The 17,072-nt window shown below is 48.4% G+C and overlaps 1 protein-coding gene across 1 annotated transcript; it reads left to right on the top strand.

Moving 5' to 3' along the window:
- The first annotated feature begins 440 nt into the window (after positions 1–440).
- Positions 441–4,918, top strand: spice1 (spindle and centriole associated protein 1). The gene is made up of 18 exons (XM_076171306.1): positions 441–568; positions 737–817; positions 1,016–1,063; positions 1,172–1,312; positions 1,406–1,508; positions 1,672–1,790; positions 2,006–2,079; positions 2,186–2,331; positions 2,411–2,539; positions 2,633–2,907; positions 2,995–3,126; positions 3,213–3,294; positions 3,410–3,502; positions 3,601–4,025; positions 4,191–4,381; positions 4,474–4,527; positions 4,616–4,682; positions 4,764–4,918. The coding sequence occupies exons 2-18, from the start codon at positions 737–739 to the stop codon at positions 4,818–4,820; spliced, it is 2,217 nt and encodes a 738-aa protein (XP_076027421.1). The 5' UTR covers positions 441–568; the 3' UTR covers positions 4,821–4,918.
- The last annotated feature ends 12,154 nt before the right edge of the window (positions 4,919–17,072 follow it).

Below are 17,072 nucleotides of genomic sequence, written 5' to 3'. Positions count from 1 at the left end.
TTTTAATTGCTAAACGCTTTTTTTCCTCTCCGTTTTAACACCTGTGCAGGAAATGCACGGTGACACTGCCATCTAGCGGTGATGCAGAGTTTTACTCCAACGCAGGAAGACAAATAATTTGGGAATCAACCAAAACTAATACGACTACAACTAATGACAGTAATAATGATACTTTTTATTTGTATTTTTGTATGTAGTTGTACTCTATTAAACTGATTTCCGCATCTAGGATCAATTTAACTTTCGTTGTCTATCGCACATGGTTTGTAGGGGAGTTTACAGTAAATTGAACAACTACACCACCAAGTGGACAATGTCTGTAAAAGCAACTGCAACTCTCGCGCTCTTGCTCAAAAACCCCTACATTTCCCACAATGCACCTCTGTCAAGCGGCGTCCGTGGCAACAAGACCGGACGTGACGTAAAACCGTTCAAAAAAAGTGACACACAACAAACCAAACCGAGGAGGGAAGTTTCTGTTTGAATTTACCTTTTTCTAATCCTAATTCGTTCACGTCAAAGATAAAGCGGCGTTTGTCTCAGACGTTCCGTCTTCAAGTCGTAAAGCGTAAGTGCCATTCGAATGCTAACACAACACATTTGAGCTAACTGCTAAGCGGAACACATTGAAAGCAAGACATGTTGCACAGATTCGCGTGTTTGGGGGGAAAATGACGCCAAAACATGACCGGTTTTGTGTTTCTGCTTCGTTTTGTCCGTGTTTTCCTGTAAATAGATGTCGTTTGTGAGGCGTTCACATCAACACGGCAAAGCTAAAAGGCCCAAGAAGGCAGCAGCTCCAAACAGAGAGTGGGTGGTGAGTACACACATTAACTATTATTACTGTTATGATGGTTACTAGTTCATACTGCGTGGCTTTGTTATGTACTAGTACGTGTTGGGGTTTATTATGATATCAGATGTAAGTTAAGTAACAATGTGTGTAGTTTTAATAGGTCTTAAATCAGCATGAGTGAGGAAGGAAGTAACATCTGGTGTCTTTGTGTGTTTTCAGAGCACCGTCAATGACCTGACAGTGCACAAGTCCACACCAGAGGAGCTGGTAAGGAGCCTCTGCCTGTTCCGTGTGTGAATTGTTCCTCTTTAATGGGATTTTAATTTGAGAATCGAGCCAAATGTGCGTCCGTTGTCGTATTCTTCTTTTCTCCAGATCCACCGGCATGAGATCCACAAGTCCCACAACAAGGCTGCGGCTCAGTGGGAGCTGAGGGAGAAAGCCCTGAAACAGAAGCTCAGACACGGTGCCAGTCCTGTACGGCTGGACAAGGCCAGCCTCAGCATCATCAGGGAGGTGTGTGAAGGGGAGGAGGAGGAGGGTGGCTTGTATTCATCACTAAGCTTCAGTAATTCCAACTGAGTCCTGATGTGTGTTGTCCCCCTGCAGGTTTTCTCTGATCAGCTCCTGCTGCAGGATGTTCTGGCCCGCTCAGACCGAGCCATGTCTGTGGTCAAGGACCTGTTTGGAGACGCTCCACGCAGACAGACAGGTAACAAGCGACACATACTCTAATCTAATCTCCAGCCTATTTGAGCAAAAGCTTTGGATTTTACAGATTAGGAGTTGGAGTTCTGATTCTTCCTGCACATTGAAAGCTCTCCTGTTGTTGCCTGTTTACAGAAAAGTGTGTGTGTATGTGTGTGTTACCGCAGGACATCCTAGTGTCACCATGGCTCCAAACCTCGACCCCGATTCAATGCCACCAGTGCTCCAGAGACCAGATCCTCCAACTCAGCTGTCACTACTCAGCCAGTCCATGATGGATCAACAGGTGTGTGTGTGTGTGTGTGTGTGTGTGTGTGTGTGTGTGTGTGTGTGTGTGTGTGTGTGTGTGTGTGTGTGTGTCTGTGTGTCTGTGTGTCTGTGTGTGTCTGTGTGTGTTTCAGTGCTTCATATATGTTTCCTCCTGTACATAATCCCAACTTTCCTTTTTGCTTATTGCTTAGATGTAGTGTTGACTTGTGTTTGTACATTTCTTCATTCCAGGCTCTTAATGAATTAGGAGATTCAGAGGAAGACAGTGATGAAGATGATTGTCCAAACTATCATGTCAGCCGCAGGTAATAATAACTGGCAATCTCAGTGGTTTTGTACACAGGAGTCTTTCATTTCTTACCTCTAGTTTTCCAAACTCCATTGTTTCCTCACCTGTCCTCTCTTTCTCAGGTGTGAGATACAAAACATGAAGCCACAGAACGGCAGAGTGTTCCAGCAGTGGAGTGCCCGTCCCGGTTCTGTCCAGCAGGGGGGCAGTGACGGTGACGGTGGTCCTGTAACCCCCGGTGCATCAAGCAGAGCGTCAGAGCAAACAGGTAGGATGTACAGACGACGCCCCCTACTGGCTGCATCATAGTCACCACGTCTCCACGAGATCATTTCATTTTGTTTCAGCTCTAAATGCTACACTGGCTGTTCGGCGTGTTCGGTCCAGACGGAGCCATGCAGAGGAAGAGGAGGAGGAGGAGTCTGCAGTCCCAGCGCCTCAGGTCCTGAACCCTGAAGTGACTCCCACCCAGTCAGGTAGCACCAGGAGCCTAACTGTGTTTACATAATGAACACAAAGCAGCAGATACACAACGTGAGCAGCATCTGTTGTTTTTTTGTGTTTCTCAGGCAGGATCAGTAGTCGCTCGAGGAAGACCAGGAAGTGGATTTCTCAGAGTTCGAGGCTGGAGGGTTCCTCTGTCAGCTCTCTGGGTGGGGAGCAGTCCGGTCTGGGCCTGCTGCAGACCATGTTGGGCCAGGTGGAGGCCCAGTTGGATTCTCTGAGTCCTCAGGCAGCAGCAGAGTCGACCCAGAGTCCACAGGGATGCAGAACCCAAGGCCTGACCGGCTTCTCTGTGGCCTTGGTCTCTGCTTTAGGCCGCCTGGTGAACCTCCACAGAGAGGTACACCCTGTCTTTAGAGGGACAATGGTGACGTTTAATGGCCGTTTGTACCTCGTGTCACACACTCTCTGCCTCTGTTTGTGTTAGAAAGAGGAGGAAGCAGAGAGGGAGACTCAGGGGAGGAGACGACTGGAGGAGGAGCTGAAGGAGCAGAGGGGGCTGATCGACGCTCTCACTGCTGAAACCATGGGGCTGAGAGAGGAGAGCGCCGCCCTGCAGGTGAGGACCGGCGGCACATCTCTACTGGAGTGATTGTTCTGTGATGAGTGATGAGTCTGACTCCATGTTGCCGTGGTTACTCACAGGCACGACTGCAGCAGCAGACGGCCGAGCTGGAGCAGAAGCTGGACATGCTGGTCCTGGCTCTAGGGGGACAGGTTCATCCAGGTGTGTGTGTGTGTGTGTGTGTGTGTGTGTGTGTGTGTGTGTGTGCGTGTGCGTGCGTGTGCGCATTTTGTTTTTTTGCAAATGTTACATAATTGTTGCCTCTTGTTTTGTACAGCGTGTCCGTCTGAGTGTGATGTTGTCCCTCCTGCTGTCCTCCTCTCTCCTCCTCAGCAGAGAGACAGCCGGACTCACAGCCCCGCTCACAGTGGTCAGTGTTGTGTGTTCCTGTTGCTCTGACTCATTCTGTTCTGTCATCACCAGCTGAACTCCTGATCTCGCTTTATCTCCCTCCCTCTCTTCTCACAGTGGGTCAGGCCGTACCGCTGCACTATGAGCTTCCAACTCGAGACGTCCAGAGTTCCTGCGGTGTCCACACGTGTAGCTCAGCTGCCAGCCTGTCTAGCCTCCCACTAATAAGCCTGCCCTCCACTTCCTCCCTCTCCCTGACCTCTGACCCTCTCTCCCCCGGCTCACGGCTCTCTCATGAGGCCATGCTGGCTGAAATCTCTCAGCTGAGCCGGCAGAACGAGCTGCTGAGGGCCCAGCTTAGCCAGCCTAAGGGCTCGGGGTCAGGGGTCGGGGGGTCGCCTGACAGCAGCGGGGGGCGGAGCGGCTCGTCCTCCAGCAGCACAGGCAGAGTCACGCCTCAGAGCATCGGAGAGAGGAGGATGTCCAGCTCCAGGAACACACAGCAGATTCAGACTGCTGAAGGAGGGCGAGTGACTCATCAGGTCAGCCGGTGCTCCTCTGTTCATACGTGATGTTTGGAGCGTGTTTATGTGTTTACAGGCTTTGTGGAGGTTTGCTGCAACAAATTCCCCTCGGGCCGTACATTTGTTGTTGTTTGTCGTCTTGCTTAAGTTCACACACTCATTTAGGATCTGTGTTTTGCTCAGACATCTTCTCAGGCTGTCCGCAGTGTGAGCAGCGTGGAACAGCGCCTCCTGGAGCTCAACAGGCAGAATGCAGCGGCCAGGAGTCGACTGCTGGAGCTCATCGAGGAGCAGAAGCAGAGCGTCTCAGCTAAGAGGTCCCCCTCTGTCTCCCCCGTGCCTCCCTCTGCCTTCAGCCCTCTGCCAGCCGGTGGGTCAGCCTGCCGTGTGTGTGTGTCTGTCTCTGTGTGTGTGTGTGAGTACTTGGAACTGTCACGACTCATTGTGTCACATCATCCTCAGGCAGTGGAGGGACCCCGGAGGTGTCTGTGTCGGTGCCTTCACAGGACGGTGAGAGACGGTGAGTACGATGAAGAGGATAGAAATCAGAAATCAGCCAGATGATGGAAGATATCTGTGATAATTGACTGATTGATTTGGTGCTGCAGATCTGCGATTGGTGAAATGTTGGCTTCTCAAAGTCTTGGAGGAGGAGCCGGGGATGGAAAGACACAGGTACACACACACACACACACGTACAGCTGATGTGAATGTACTCAGATTTCACCACTCTGTTCCCTTCTGGCTTCTCTCCAGGTGGACAGACAGAGGGAGTGTGAAGGCTGGTTCGCTCTGTCCAAACACGTGAGATGACCAGAGGAGAAGAATGATTTTACCTTCACAAACCTGCACACGTTTCATTAATATCTGTTTTAATTCTTTCATCTATGCATTGTTTTATGAACTATTAAAGGTGTCGATTCTTAGAAATAAGATGCTTCCAGTGCTTGCTCCTGATTTCACAGTTTCAAGAGACTCAATATGTCAATATCTCAATAAATAATGTCATACAAGCAACACATTTGCACACGGATACACATAAGATGAATGCTGCTGCTAGGCGACCAGCTGGATGCTCCTGCCAGTATGATGAAGAGGATGGCGAAGTGTCTGGGATGGTTGAAGGTGCTGACCCTTTCTGCAGGACTATCGTCTACTGTGGTTTGTGTGAAAATTCTCGTCCGCTGTGAAGTGCCAAAGAATAGATTTTTATATTGCAATTTAATTTTAATTGTAACCTTTAAACTTCACAGGATTATTACATGATATGGTATATGATATTATTGTAGTATCTTTGGGAAAGTGGAAGTATGTTCTGATGGATAAATTGTAACCTGTAATATACCATTTTGCCCACAGGATGGCGCTGTAGGCCACTTCTCGTCTCTAAACACGTTTATGGCGAAAGTGTGTTATCATTAGAAGGAGCCTCCATTTCCGTCTCTCTCTTCCCTGCACAAAAATGCAAGCATGATTCATTTTTATCTAAATTCAAATTGTATTTTATCTGAGTGTTGTTGTTGTTGATTAGCTTTTTAAATTCCCGTTGTTTCCAGGACGTTTAGAAGTTTGTCACCGTCCAATCCCTCCTCGGCTCTGCAGAAGTGAACGACGCAGTGCAGAAAATCGCCAGCAGATGACAGCATGGAGTCTTTGACCAGAGAGACGCAGCAGTCTGATGAGTTGACGGTCCCCAGACAACTCCAGGTACCTTCTACTAACTTCACTGACCTACTGTCCGGATCGGATTAATTTAATCTAATCTAATATAATTAAATCTCCCCTAATTTAATTAATTAACATAATTTATTTAGTAGTCTAATCTAGTGTAATCTAGTGTTGTCTAGGTTTGTTCTGTTGCTCTATTCTGGTCTCTAAATTGTCACGTCTAGTCTGCAGTAAATCTACCTAACTAAATATAATACATAGTCTAATCTAATACAATGCTGTCCAATCTACTCTAGTCTATAGGTGTAGTAGTCTAACCTAGTCTAGTAGTCTAATTTAGGTCTTCACTGGTCTGCTCAGGTCTGCTCAGGTCTACTTGACTCTGATCTGGGTTTGTTTGTTTCAGTGACACAGCACTGACATAACCTGACTTCTTGGCTTTTGTTAATCTCTTCATTGACTTCTTTCCTTCTTTGTTGTCATAAAACCCGGAGTAAGTGGTGGTAAACTGGCTTGTTTCCACTTCAGGTGCTGTTTGCTTGTGGGTTTGGGGGTTGCAGGCGTTGGAGAGGGAAGGAGAGCACTTGAGTTTTCCAGTCAGTCAGGAGAGCTGTGTGTGAGATGACAATGGCCAGCAGGGAAATCAAAAGGAGTAAATATTGTAGATAATAACAGGATGGAGGCATAAAGGGGCCAGGGAAAGCAGCGGTAAAAGTGGGGTCAGGGGTCATCACCAAGACGCAGGGGGAGGCGGGTGGGGCCTATTATGCCCGACTGGGCAGAGTGGAGGGAAGGGTGAATAGGGATTAACCCCAGCCCAGTGCCTCTCAATGCCCCCCTCCACCTCAGGGCCCGGGAGAGTTTCCCATGTGACGGCCCCCCAACACCACCACCTCCATCCCCCTTTACTGCTCAGGAGGTCCAGAGTTTCACACAGGCAGCATATTGGTCAACAATAAAGTCTTAAAGGAGGAGACACTATATGATCACAAAACACAACAGAAGAGGTTATCACAGAGTAAACATGCGTATGTGAACGTTGAAATCTCCCCTTCTCTCTCTCTCTGTCTCTCTCTCTCTCTCACACACACACACACACACACACACACACACACACAATGACTTGAGGACATAAGGGGTGTAGTTTTCTCTGCTCATTTAAATCTGCCCCCACTTCACCTCAGTGAAGGAGGCTGAAGTCACTTAGAAAAACACACATTTCCCCCTCACACTGATGTCCACACACTCACCCTGCCTGATAGTGTGGACTCTAAAGTGTTTGTGTAGCAGCGGCAGACCTCAGCAGGGACTTGTGTGTTTTTATATAGTTAGGAAATAAAGCATAGTATTGTTTTCCTTCTTTCTTTTATTATTTTTAGCCTTTAAACCATAATTCTCAGCTGAGAGAGTTGATGATATCTTCATCATATCACTGTCATATCTTCTATCTATGTAATCCTGCATAATAATTATACTTTATGTATTTTTAGGCGTGTCGGGTCCCTAAAAGTCTTTTTAATCGTTTTAACCATTACTGCTGCAGTGTAGTTCTTCTACCGCCAGGGGGCGACATTCATGCACTGCAGCGGTGTAATTGGGTCGTCAGGAGTTTCCACAGAATTATTTTCCCAGTTTTCAAACTAGTTATGTACGACAAACAAATAGTAGCGTTAAAGTAAACAGAACCAAAGTACAATGAATACAGTAACAACATACAAATGTGATTAACACGCAATCCAGCGGGACACACAGAAACACACTGTGTGTCTCTAATGCAGATGGGTTTGTTTACATGCAGATACACAGTGTTGAATATCAAAATGTAATCACGTAGACTGAAGCTGTTTTGTGCGTTTGTTGTATTTTTCAACCAAAGCTTCCTTTAAAATGTTCTTAGAGTCAGAAAGTGGACGGTGTGAATGTGTGTGAGGAGGGAACCTTTTAAAGGCATTGTGCATGTGTGCACACGTGTGCGCTGTGTGTGTGTGTGTGTGTGTTTCTGTGTATTCTTGGCGTGTGTGTATGTGTGAGTGTGTGTGGGTGCCCATGTGTGTAGGAGTGCACCATGCAGCTGTGCGAGGTTCTGATCTGAAGCAGGCTGTTGCTTGCTGTGAAAATATTATTGCAAGTGTTTATTATTGCTTCAGTGTGAAACAGTGGGAGTGTTGTGTGTGCTGCACGGGCTGGTGGAGTACGGAGTGTGTGTGTGTGTGTGTGTGTGTGTGGAGTGGACATAGTTGTGGGTGTGTGTGTGTGTGTGTGTGTGTGTGTGGGGGGGGGGGGGGGTCGCTCTCCTTCTCTTCCCCTCTCTGTTTCCCACCGGCCCTGCAGCCCCCAACCCCGTGGCCCAGTGCATCCTGGGTAATGGGGAGGCCTATTGGAGTTGATTAGTTCCGGCTGGATCCCAGATAGAGTTCTGACAGGCAGGAGAAACGAGCTCTCAGCGTGACCCCCCCACTCCCCCCACCCTTACCCCCTCTCCCCCCACACACCCCTGTCTCAGGCACAATGGGCAAAGCAGGGAAAGGGCTTTTTAAACAACTGCAGCTTCGCTCTACTCCATGGCCCCACACACCCACACACACCACCCCAGCTCAGGATTGGGCCGTTATGACTACTACTACACACACACACACACACACACACACATACACACACACACACACACCCCACTACACTGCAAACGTGTGCACAAAAACTACAACCACAGTCTCAAAGTCACAGTTCATAAGACAATCTCGAGCTTGTACGTCTCTTTCTCCGTCACACTCTGTGCTGCCGCAGATGAAGATGAAGATGAAGGTGGCGGCTGCAGAGCGCACAGTGTGTCGCCTGAAGAATCGGCCGGATACGTCAACCCCTTTGTAGCTCCCTGACAAACTATCTCCCGTCTCTAACCTCAGCCGGACACCTGTGGAATGAAACGGGCGTCCATGAAGCACATTCCAGCACATATCAGGATCATTCACACACTCCACGCATCACACACTCACTCTCCTCCATCCCTGCTTTTCTTTCCCCGATCCGACCCCCCCTGGATCATCTCTTTCTTCTTCTCTCCTTTTCTCTCTCGCTCTCCCCTCTCTTCTCCACACATAATTGATTAAGGGCCGTTTTCATAAATCAATTTGGGATGCACATCAGTCAACCTTGAATGGAGGAGCCCCCCCTCTGAGCCGTGGTATTAATCTACCTCAGCATGCCCTGCCACTCACACACACACACACACACACACACACACACACACACACACACACACACACACACACACACACACACACACACACACACACACTCTCAGATCTGTATACTTGTTTTGTTTAGTTAGGTTTTTGGCCGCTGCAGGTTTCCAAAACACAAAATGGGCCTAAGTGTTCACCAGCGGGCATCCACACACACACACACACACACATTTTCCATTAAGACTGAACAACGCTGAGTGTTTATGAAGATGTGAAGAGTTGGAGGGCGTGGGTAGATTAGAGAGGATGATGAGAAAGGAGGAAAGTTAGATTTAAAAAGAAGGGGAGATGCCTCAGAGGTCAAACTCTTTCCATATGTCAGCGGCGTATGTTCCTAGATAAACAAATAAGTTGTTTGTGCAGGCAGCAGTTTGCCTCTGAGACAAACACACAAACACACAAACACACCACTTACTGCTCTTTATAATCACACACACTTAATTGTCATTATTAGTAAGTGACTTCACCCTTTCTCTCTCTCTCTCTTTGTCTTTATCCCTCTTTTTCTTTTCCCCTTGTTGTTTTGATATGATTGTAACCATGACGCCACCCTTTCTTATTAGAAAACTCCTGCCAAGTTGCAATGAATTCTGGGAAGGCGAGCCTGTAACAGCTGCAAGTGATATGCCTCTCTCTCTCTCTCTCTCTCTCTCTCTCTCTCTCTCTCTCTCTCTCTCTCTCTCTCTTCCACCCGGTTTGGCTTTTCTTACTCTCTGCCCTTTTTTTTTTTTCTCCTTTCTTTTCCTCTTAACTTTTCATTCACCTTGATCTTTTGTTCTTTATTCCCGAGCCTCCTTTGTACCCCCGTCGCTCCGACATTCTCTTTCCCCTCGTTCTTCCTCCCTCCCTCTCTTCCTTCACCCCCTCGCCCCTCGCCGTGCTCCGGGGTGTTGGCTTTAGTGCTAGTGAAAGCTGCTTTGCCTTTAAAAACAGTTTGTCTTAATGAGGGGGAGGAGGGGGGCAGGTGGGCAGGAGAGCGGGGGCGGAGGTGGGGGTCCGGGGGTGTGTGTGGGGGTGGGGGTGGGGGGGTCACAGCTGAAGCCAATTGCGTCCCTTTCCTGTCTGAGGTGCTGCGGGCTGGGGTCAAGCTCAGGGTCAGCCTGGCTCGTCACTCCGACGGGGTCCTGGTGCCGGTTCTGAATTGCCGCCAGCATGTATGTGTGTGTGTGTGTGAGGCGTGTGTGTTTTTGTGCGAGTTAAGAAATAGAGAGAGAGAGAGAGAGAGAGAGAGAGAAGGGCAGGAGGCACATCTGTTTCTGATCCCCCAGAAAGCCTCTCTGGGCCTGGAGGTGCTGGCGTGCCTGTGGAGGACTGAGAGAGAGAGAGGGAGAGAGGAGGGAGAGAGGGAGAGGGAGGGCAGGGGGTTTGAGAGGGCGAGTGAGCGGTCACACGCAAACAGTGTGTGTCAGGTAGAATATGGTGCAATGTGGCGCCGTGTGTTTGCTTCACCTCCTCCAAAAAGACATAAAACGGCTGAAACTCTATAAGAGAATAATGCTGATGCTCCTGCAGCTCCTTCCCTCTGTTTGCACCAACTTCTGAGTGATAGGAGCCTCATCATGATTGTTTGGACGCTGTTCAAACACACTGTTCATACACACTGTTCAGCTCTCAGGCCCACGTCACAACAGGAGAGGAGCCATAAGGGTGAGACACCTGAGAGCCGATCCATCAGGAGGAACATAGAGTCTAGATTCTATTCTACTCGATTCTAAAAGTTTTAAATTGTTTCTTGGCGTGGGATGAAAACGTATGAAGTCTTCCATCCTCAGCAAAGGAATTTGTCTTGGTTTCTATGACGATCAGCATTAAAGAGCTGTGAGATTAGTTTCATGTGAGCTGCCAGGACTCTTTGTTTGCTTTGGTTTGAGATTTGACTTTGTCCCTGTAAAATATCTTTACACAATATTCCTCCTGTCCAAGGCCTCCAGACAATCGCTCCCAAGTTTCCTTTCTCTCTTCACCTCCATCAGGTCTCTCTCTCTCTCTCTCTGTGTGTGTCTGGGTGATGAAGGTAAGGCTGAGATGAAACGCCGCGTCCGTCTTTGAACGCGGCCGCCGTAAAACGGATGCGTATTAACGAGCATGACTAACAAGCTGCAGGACCCGCAGAGCTGAATCACACTGTGCGCTACACACACACACACACACACACACTTACACATACATACATACATCATGTCTGTGCATGATGAAGTTCTCTCTCTCTCTCTCTCTCTCTCTCTCTCTCTCTCTCTCTCTCTCTCTCTCTCTCTCTCTCTCTCTCTCTCTCTCTCTCTCTCTCTCTCTCTCTCTCAGTCAGTCCCAGTCGGCTCCAATTTTCCTTGCTAATGCACACTGTGCCCTGCTATAAACACGACACACACACACACACACACACACACACACACACACACACACACACTTTCATGCAGCCTTTTCTTTCTTTCCACACACATGATTTAGTTCCTCCTCCCTCTTCACTGGCTGTTGGCACCAGTGTTTTTCATAAATGCACACAGACACACACACACACACACACACACACTCTGCTGTGACACACTAATATCCCCCAGTCAACCGTTGCACAGTTCCAGACTCTCCACTCGACACACCTGAGCCAATAAAGTGAAACGTTTTTGCCAGGAAAAGTAATTTCAGTCCCTCTCTGCTCGCCCGCCTCCCTCTCTTCCTCTTCCTCACCCTCACGCATACACACACACACACACCTTCCATTTCTGTCCCAGAGGCCCCTCCACTTAACTTCTCCCAAACCCCTGAACGTGTCCCATTCCCCCCCCTACCCATCCCTCTCCTGTTCCCCACCCAGAATCCTCTCCGCCTTCATCCCTCCCCCCCCTCCCCCCTCCCCCTCCTCACCTCCCCTCGGGCTGCAGCAGAGAGGTTCTTTACAGCCCCTGTCATCCCTGCCAGAGCCGTAAAAAACACATCTGGAATCGCACTCGACTTTTCTGCGCTCTCACCGGGCGTTCAAGAAGAAGCCCTCTCCCTCACTCTGTCTCACACACACACACACACACACACACACACACATACACACACACATACACACACACATACACACACACACACACACACACACACACACACACACACACACAGACGACAAGGCCCACGCCACAGGAAAAACACTCCCATAACGAGCTACAAACACTGAAATAACACCGTTACCCTAAGTGAGATGTTTCTAATGAGCTGCCCGAGGAGACACACACACACACACACACACACACACACACACACACACACACACACACACACACACACACACACACACACACACACACACTTGGGAGAGAGGACACTGTGAAACAAGAGGCAGGCATCTTGGATCTCTCCGCATTCACCCGCCCACACAGGCAGAGACCATTTTGGATGGTCGTCAAGGCGATGCTTTTTCGTTTCCCTCCCTTTTTCTTGAGTAATCGGCGGCGGCCGCGGTGACGACCCCGGCCGTCCGAACGCTTTCCCTCGGCCTTTTGTGTGAGAAAGTTGCTCTCGGTGTGTCCCGGTCTGAAGCGTGACTATATATACATTTAATAAGAGCTTGTGCGGCGCGGTAATGGAAGGTTGGGCTGCGTTTTGGTTCTGGGAGGAAATGTAAGCAACAGATAGAGAGAGAGAGAGGCCGGAGGACAGGAAGGGAATTGATTCTCTGAAATGACTAAATCATATTGTTTGGTTTGGGGAGGGAGACGTGTGTGTGTGTGTGTGTGTGTGTGTGTGTGTGTGTGTGTGTGTGTGTGTGTGTGTGTGTGTGTGTGTGTGTGTGTGTGTGTGTGTGTGTGTGTGTGTGTGTGTGTGTGTGTGTGTGTGTGTGTGTGTGTGTGTGTGTGTGTGTGATTAAGTGTGTGTGCCTGAGTCTCCATGTGTCTTTTCCTCTCTCTCCTCCATCTCTGTCCCACTTTCCCTGAACCGGTTCCAGTGATGGAGTCAGAATTCCTCCGCCTTCTTTTGTCTCCGTCTCTTAATCACAATCAGGGATGTCGAGAGAAAAAATTGGATTTCTTTCTCTTCTTCGTCTTCCTTTAATTCTTTTCTAAAGCATCAGAACTGAGGGGAATAACTGGAGATTTGGTTTCAATCGGAGCCCAGAACCTCTTTAACCAAGACCATGTGCCACTTTGGGGCTGGTGAGCGTGAACGGCCATGTGTGTGTGTGTGTGTGTTCACGTGCATCTGTGTGTGTTTTACTGTGAGAGAGAGAGGGGAGGGGGTCAGGTTTCGGGGCTGAGGGGAGGTGGCTCGGTGCTGTATGGGAGAGAGAGAGAGAGAGAGAGAGAGAGGGCGAGCGAGGGAGCAGTACTGCGGTAGGTAAGTCGGGCCCTGACCCGGTGGAACGCCGTCCTCTCCCTCTGCCAGAACCTTTTTTTGTGTTTTGTTTTTGTGTTATTTTTTTCTTCTTTCTCTGAAACTTTTGGGGGGAGGCGAGGGTGTGTGTGTGTGTGTGTGTGTGTGTGTGTGTGGAGTGTAGGTGGGTGGGGGGCATGGAGGGGGGGGGGCAGCTATTAACGAGCACCATCGTTTTTCTAATTAGTGCTTTGGGGAATATTTTCTTAAGGACTGTCGACCCTCCCTGTGGAGCTTTTTGGTGGAGAGAAGCGAGCGTGTGTGTGAGAGTGTGTGCGTGTACGAGCATGTGTGTGTGTGTGTGTGTGTGTCTACATTGTGTGTGCACAGCTGTGGATGTGTGCCTTTCTATGCATATGCACGTATAGTTGAGTGTTTTCATTTTGCAACGTTCCCCTTTTTCCTTTTCCTGCAGACAGGACACAGAGTTAATGTCAGATTCATGATCACACACACACACACAAGTACACACCGTCACACACACACCACACTGCCAGTTCATTAAATCGAGGGGTCTCAGATCTTCTCTCCTTCCTGTCTTCTCAGAATTGGAGAGCAAAGGAAATTTTCCTTTCTCTTTTCTTCCCTCTCCAAACTTTCTTTTCTCTTTTCTTCCCTCTCTCTCTCTCTCTGTTTCTTTTCAGCGAGTCTGCTGCTCTCATCGTAGCTTTGATCCCCCTCTTCAACCCCTCCACCCCTCCCAGGGCCTCCAGCCAGCTCACTGGAGCGGTTTCCTGAGTCTGCCCAGATTAATGAGTGTGTGTGTGTGTGTGTGTGTGCGTGTGTATATGTGTGTGTGTGTGTGTGTGTGTGTGACTGTCAGAGAGAAAGAGAGAGAGAGAGAGAGAGAGAAGAAGGAGAAAGAATGCTTCAGTGTACCACAAATTGTGTGTGTGTGTTTGCATACTGTACAAGTTTGTGTGTGTGTGTGTGTGTGTGTGTGTTTGAGTTGTGGTTTCCAAACCAAACTTTATTTTGTGGATCATCAAAGTAAGTGATTCCACAGGAGGCTGGCTTTGGCGTTTCATCCCGGCCGTTTGAAAGAATTCACATCATGAGGCTGCAGGGATACGATCGCAATCCAGCGGCAGGCGTCTGAGAAAAAAAGCCTCAAATGACCCGAAGGCTCGCCGGCCTCGCCACCGTGACGCTCGGCCAGCTCGCACGGCTCAGACAGTAAACGTCAACCGGCCTCGCGGAGAGACAGGACGACTGAACAATCCACGAACAATCACAATACAACAACTGATTGAAATTCCTCCATGAAACCCCAAAGTGCTAAAAATAATCCTGTGATTGGAGCCATGTGTTGTATTTGGGGCGGTGGGAGTGTGTGTGTGTGTGTGTGTGTGTATACTGCGGTGGGTCGCAGAGAAAAGGGAGGAGGTGGCGTCGGAGGGAGGTATGAATCAAACCGGGGAGTGAAAAAAAGCCGTTTCCTTTTCTCTGAGCTCAGATAATAACGCCACGTGAGTCGCTGCTGTACGGCGTTTATTTACTCTCACAACTCGCAGCGTACACACTTTCCCTCTCACATACACACACACACACACACACACACACACACGCTCAGACCCCCTTTCCAACACACTTACAAATATGGACATGGGCAAGTAATCGCAACCACACACACACACACACCGTCCACCTCACAACAACTCCTTCGCTGCTCTTCTTCTTCTTCTTCTTCTTCTCTGGCAAAGACAAACCTGTGCGAGGGATGAACATGAAGTCCAGATGTTTTCAAATGATTGTCTTTATTATAAAATCTCACTTTTAAAGATTTACAGTCTGGACTCTGGACTCCATTCTCATCAATACTGGAGAGTTTATGGAGTTACGATGCGTTAAACGATGCATTCAGGCCTCTTGGTTCCAATTTATACATTATAGCTGTACAGTATATAACTTAATATGGTAATATCTAAGTTAATATGAGGGAGAGTTGCATTACAGTCAAGCTGGCAGCAGTTACACACACTTTCTGCAGGACAGGCTCCCATCTACAGCTGATTGTGTGCTTTAGTTGTGTTTATTCTTTGCCGTTTGTTGATTAAGTGGAGTAATACACTGGATCTGGTGCCAGGTTGTGGAGTATTAGAGCCGTTAGGTCCTTGTTGTCCTTTAATAGGCAAATATGTGATTGTACGATCAAGTAGTTGTAGTTAATAGTGTGTGCTTCTCATTCTTGGGTGCTTTGGTGGGGGCCGGAGCAGATTTCTAAGCCCCAGGGTGCCATAAGAAGTGAATGCAGCCCTGGATGAAACTGTAAAACTGGAGAAAATATGGAGACAATAGCTCTTTTTAGGGAGTTATCACATAAGGAAAATCGTTTTTTTACGAGTTGTACATAAGAAGTATAAATAGTAGAAAGGTTGGATGATGGAAAGTTGTAAACCTCCTGAACCGCAGCCACACACACTTGGTTTAATATTCCAGTCCAGACGCCAGAAGTTTGTCTAAAGCTACCAAATGTGTCAGAGTGGATTAGCGGGAGGTGTTTATGAAACCATGCCGACCATATCTGGAATTTTCCGTTTGCTGTAATGGAGCAATAAAAAGATTTCAGGTCGTTTGGTGTCAACTTGATGCTGCAACAATAGAACAAGCAAACATGGAATACAGATCATCTATCAGAATGTCTTATGTCACTATGAAGGGTGATGTAATGGGAACACTGGCGGCAAGAGATCCTCTGTGTGTGTGTGTGTGTGTGTGTGTGTGTGTGTGTGTGTGTGTGTGTGTGTGTGTGTGTGTGTGTGTGTGTGTGTGTGTGTGTGTGTGTGTAAAAGTTAAATTAATTCCCTTATTCACTCATGAGTATCTATCTAAGTGTCTCCAGGCCCATGTTGACTCATAAAGCACTCATTGTGAGCGTCACTATCGGCCCCCTATCCGCCTGTGATAAACGAGGCAGTTACCATGGCGATGAGGACAAAACACTCCGCCGTCTGTCACATCTGCCGCGTGACAAACGACGTTGCATGTTTTGATACAGATGATTGGAATCTGGTGTAACTGTAGGGCGACGCGGTGCAAGTGGCCATCTGAGCTGTCAGTCATCGTTAAGGAGCAGCCGGGCGTGTTTGATGAGGAAAGTGGGCGGGATCTCCTCTGGGAGCGCGTGGTTGGACAGCAGGCTCGGCGGCAGTGTCTGCTTATTTGATAAGAAGTCGTCCGTCAGGAAGGAAAATAAACAGTCGAGCGTGCGGCTGCTGCTCAGCCAGAGGAAGAGCTGTTACTAGAGCACAACACAATATTTAGACTGCTGGACACACACACACGCACACGCACACGCACACACACACACACACACACACACACACATGTACCTGCACACATTTTCTGGATGCACAAACGCACACACATGCTGCAGAAAGGAAGCAGGTGCCGGGATGGAAACATTATCTGAAGAACGCTGTTTCAGAAGAACAAACGACAGAGTTTGAGGCGGTTTGTGCTTGCGTGTGTGCACAGTTGCGTGTGCGTGTGTGTGTGTTTATTCACTGCCCACACTTGTAGACCTGCATCCATTCTGTAAAGTTCCAGAGCTTCCTGTTTAGGGATAAAGACTGCAGACTATCCCATGCAGTTCTAACAGGAACTCTCTAAACTCTTCTTCTCTTCTGTTTACTGCACACGAGGCAGACTTGGATTCTTTCCGGAGCTGTTGACAAATCTTCCACACTGACACAGATGTGAATTTGAAATCTGTTGCTTTCAGAGCATGTGCAGGCGCCGGTAGCTGCAGCCCAGGGCCCTGCGTCTAAAGCAGCATTGTGACTCAGCGTTGTTGTGTCGGCGG

The sequence above is a fragment of the Genypterus blacodes genome, unplaced genomic scaffold, assembly GCF_046128005.1.
Source record: "Genypterus blacodes isolate CSIRO-AG114 ecotype Tasmania unplaced genomic scaffold, CSIRO-AGI_Gbla_v1 ptg000245l_1, whole genome shotgun sequence".
In the NCBI taxonomy this organism is placed as follows: Eukaryota; Metazoa; Chordata; class Actinopteri; order Ophidiiformes; family Ophidiidae; genus Genypterus; species Genypterus blacodes.
The sequence above is the reverse complement of the archived record's forward strand: the minus strand, read 5'-3'. Positions and strand labels throughout refer to the sequence as shown.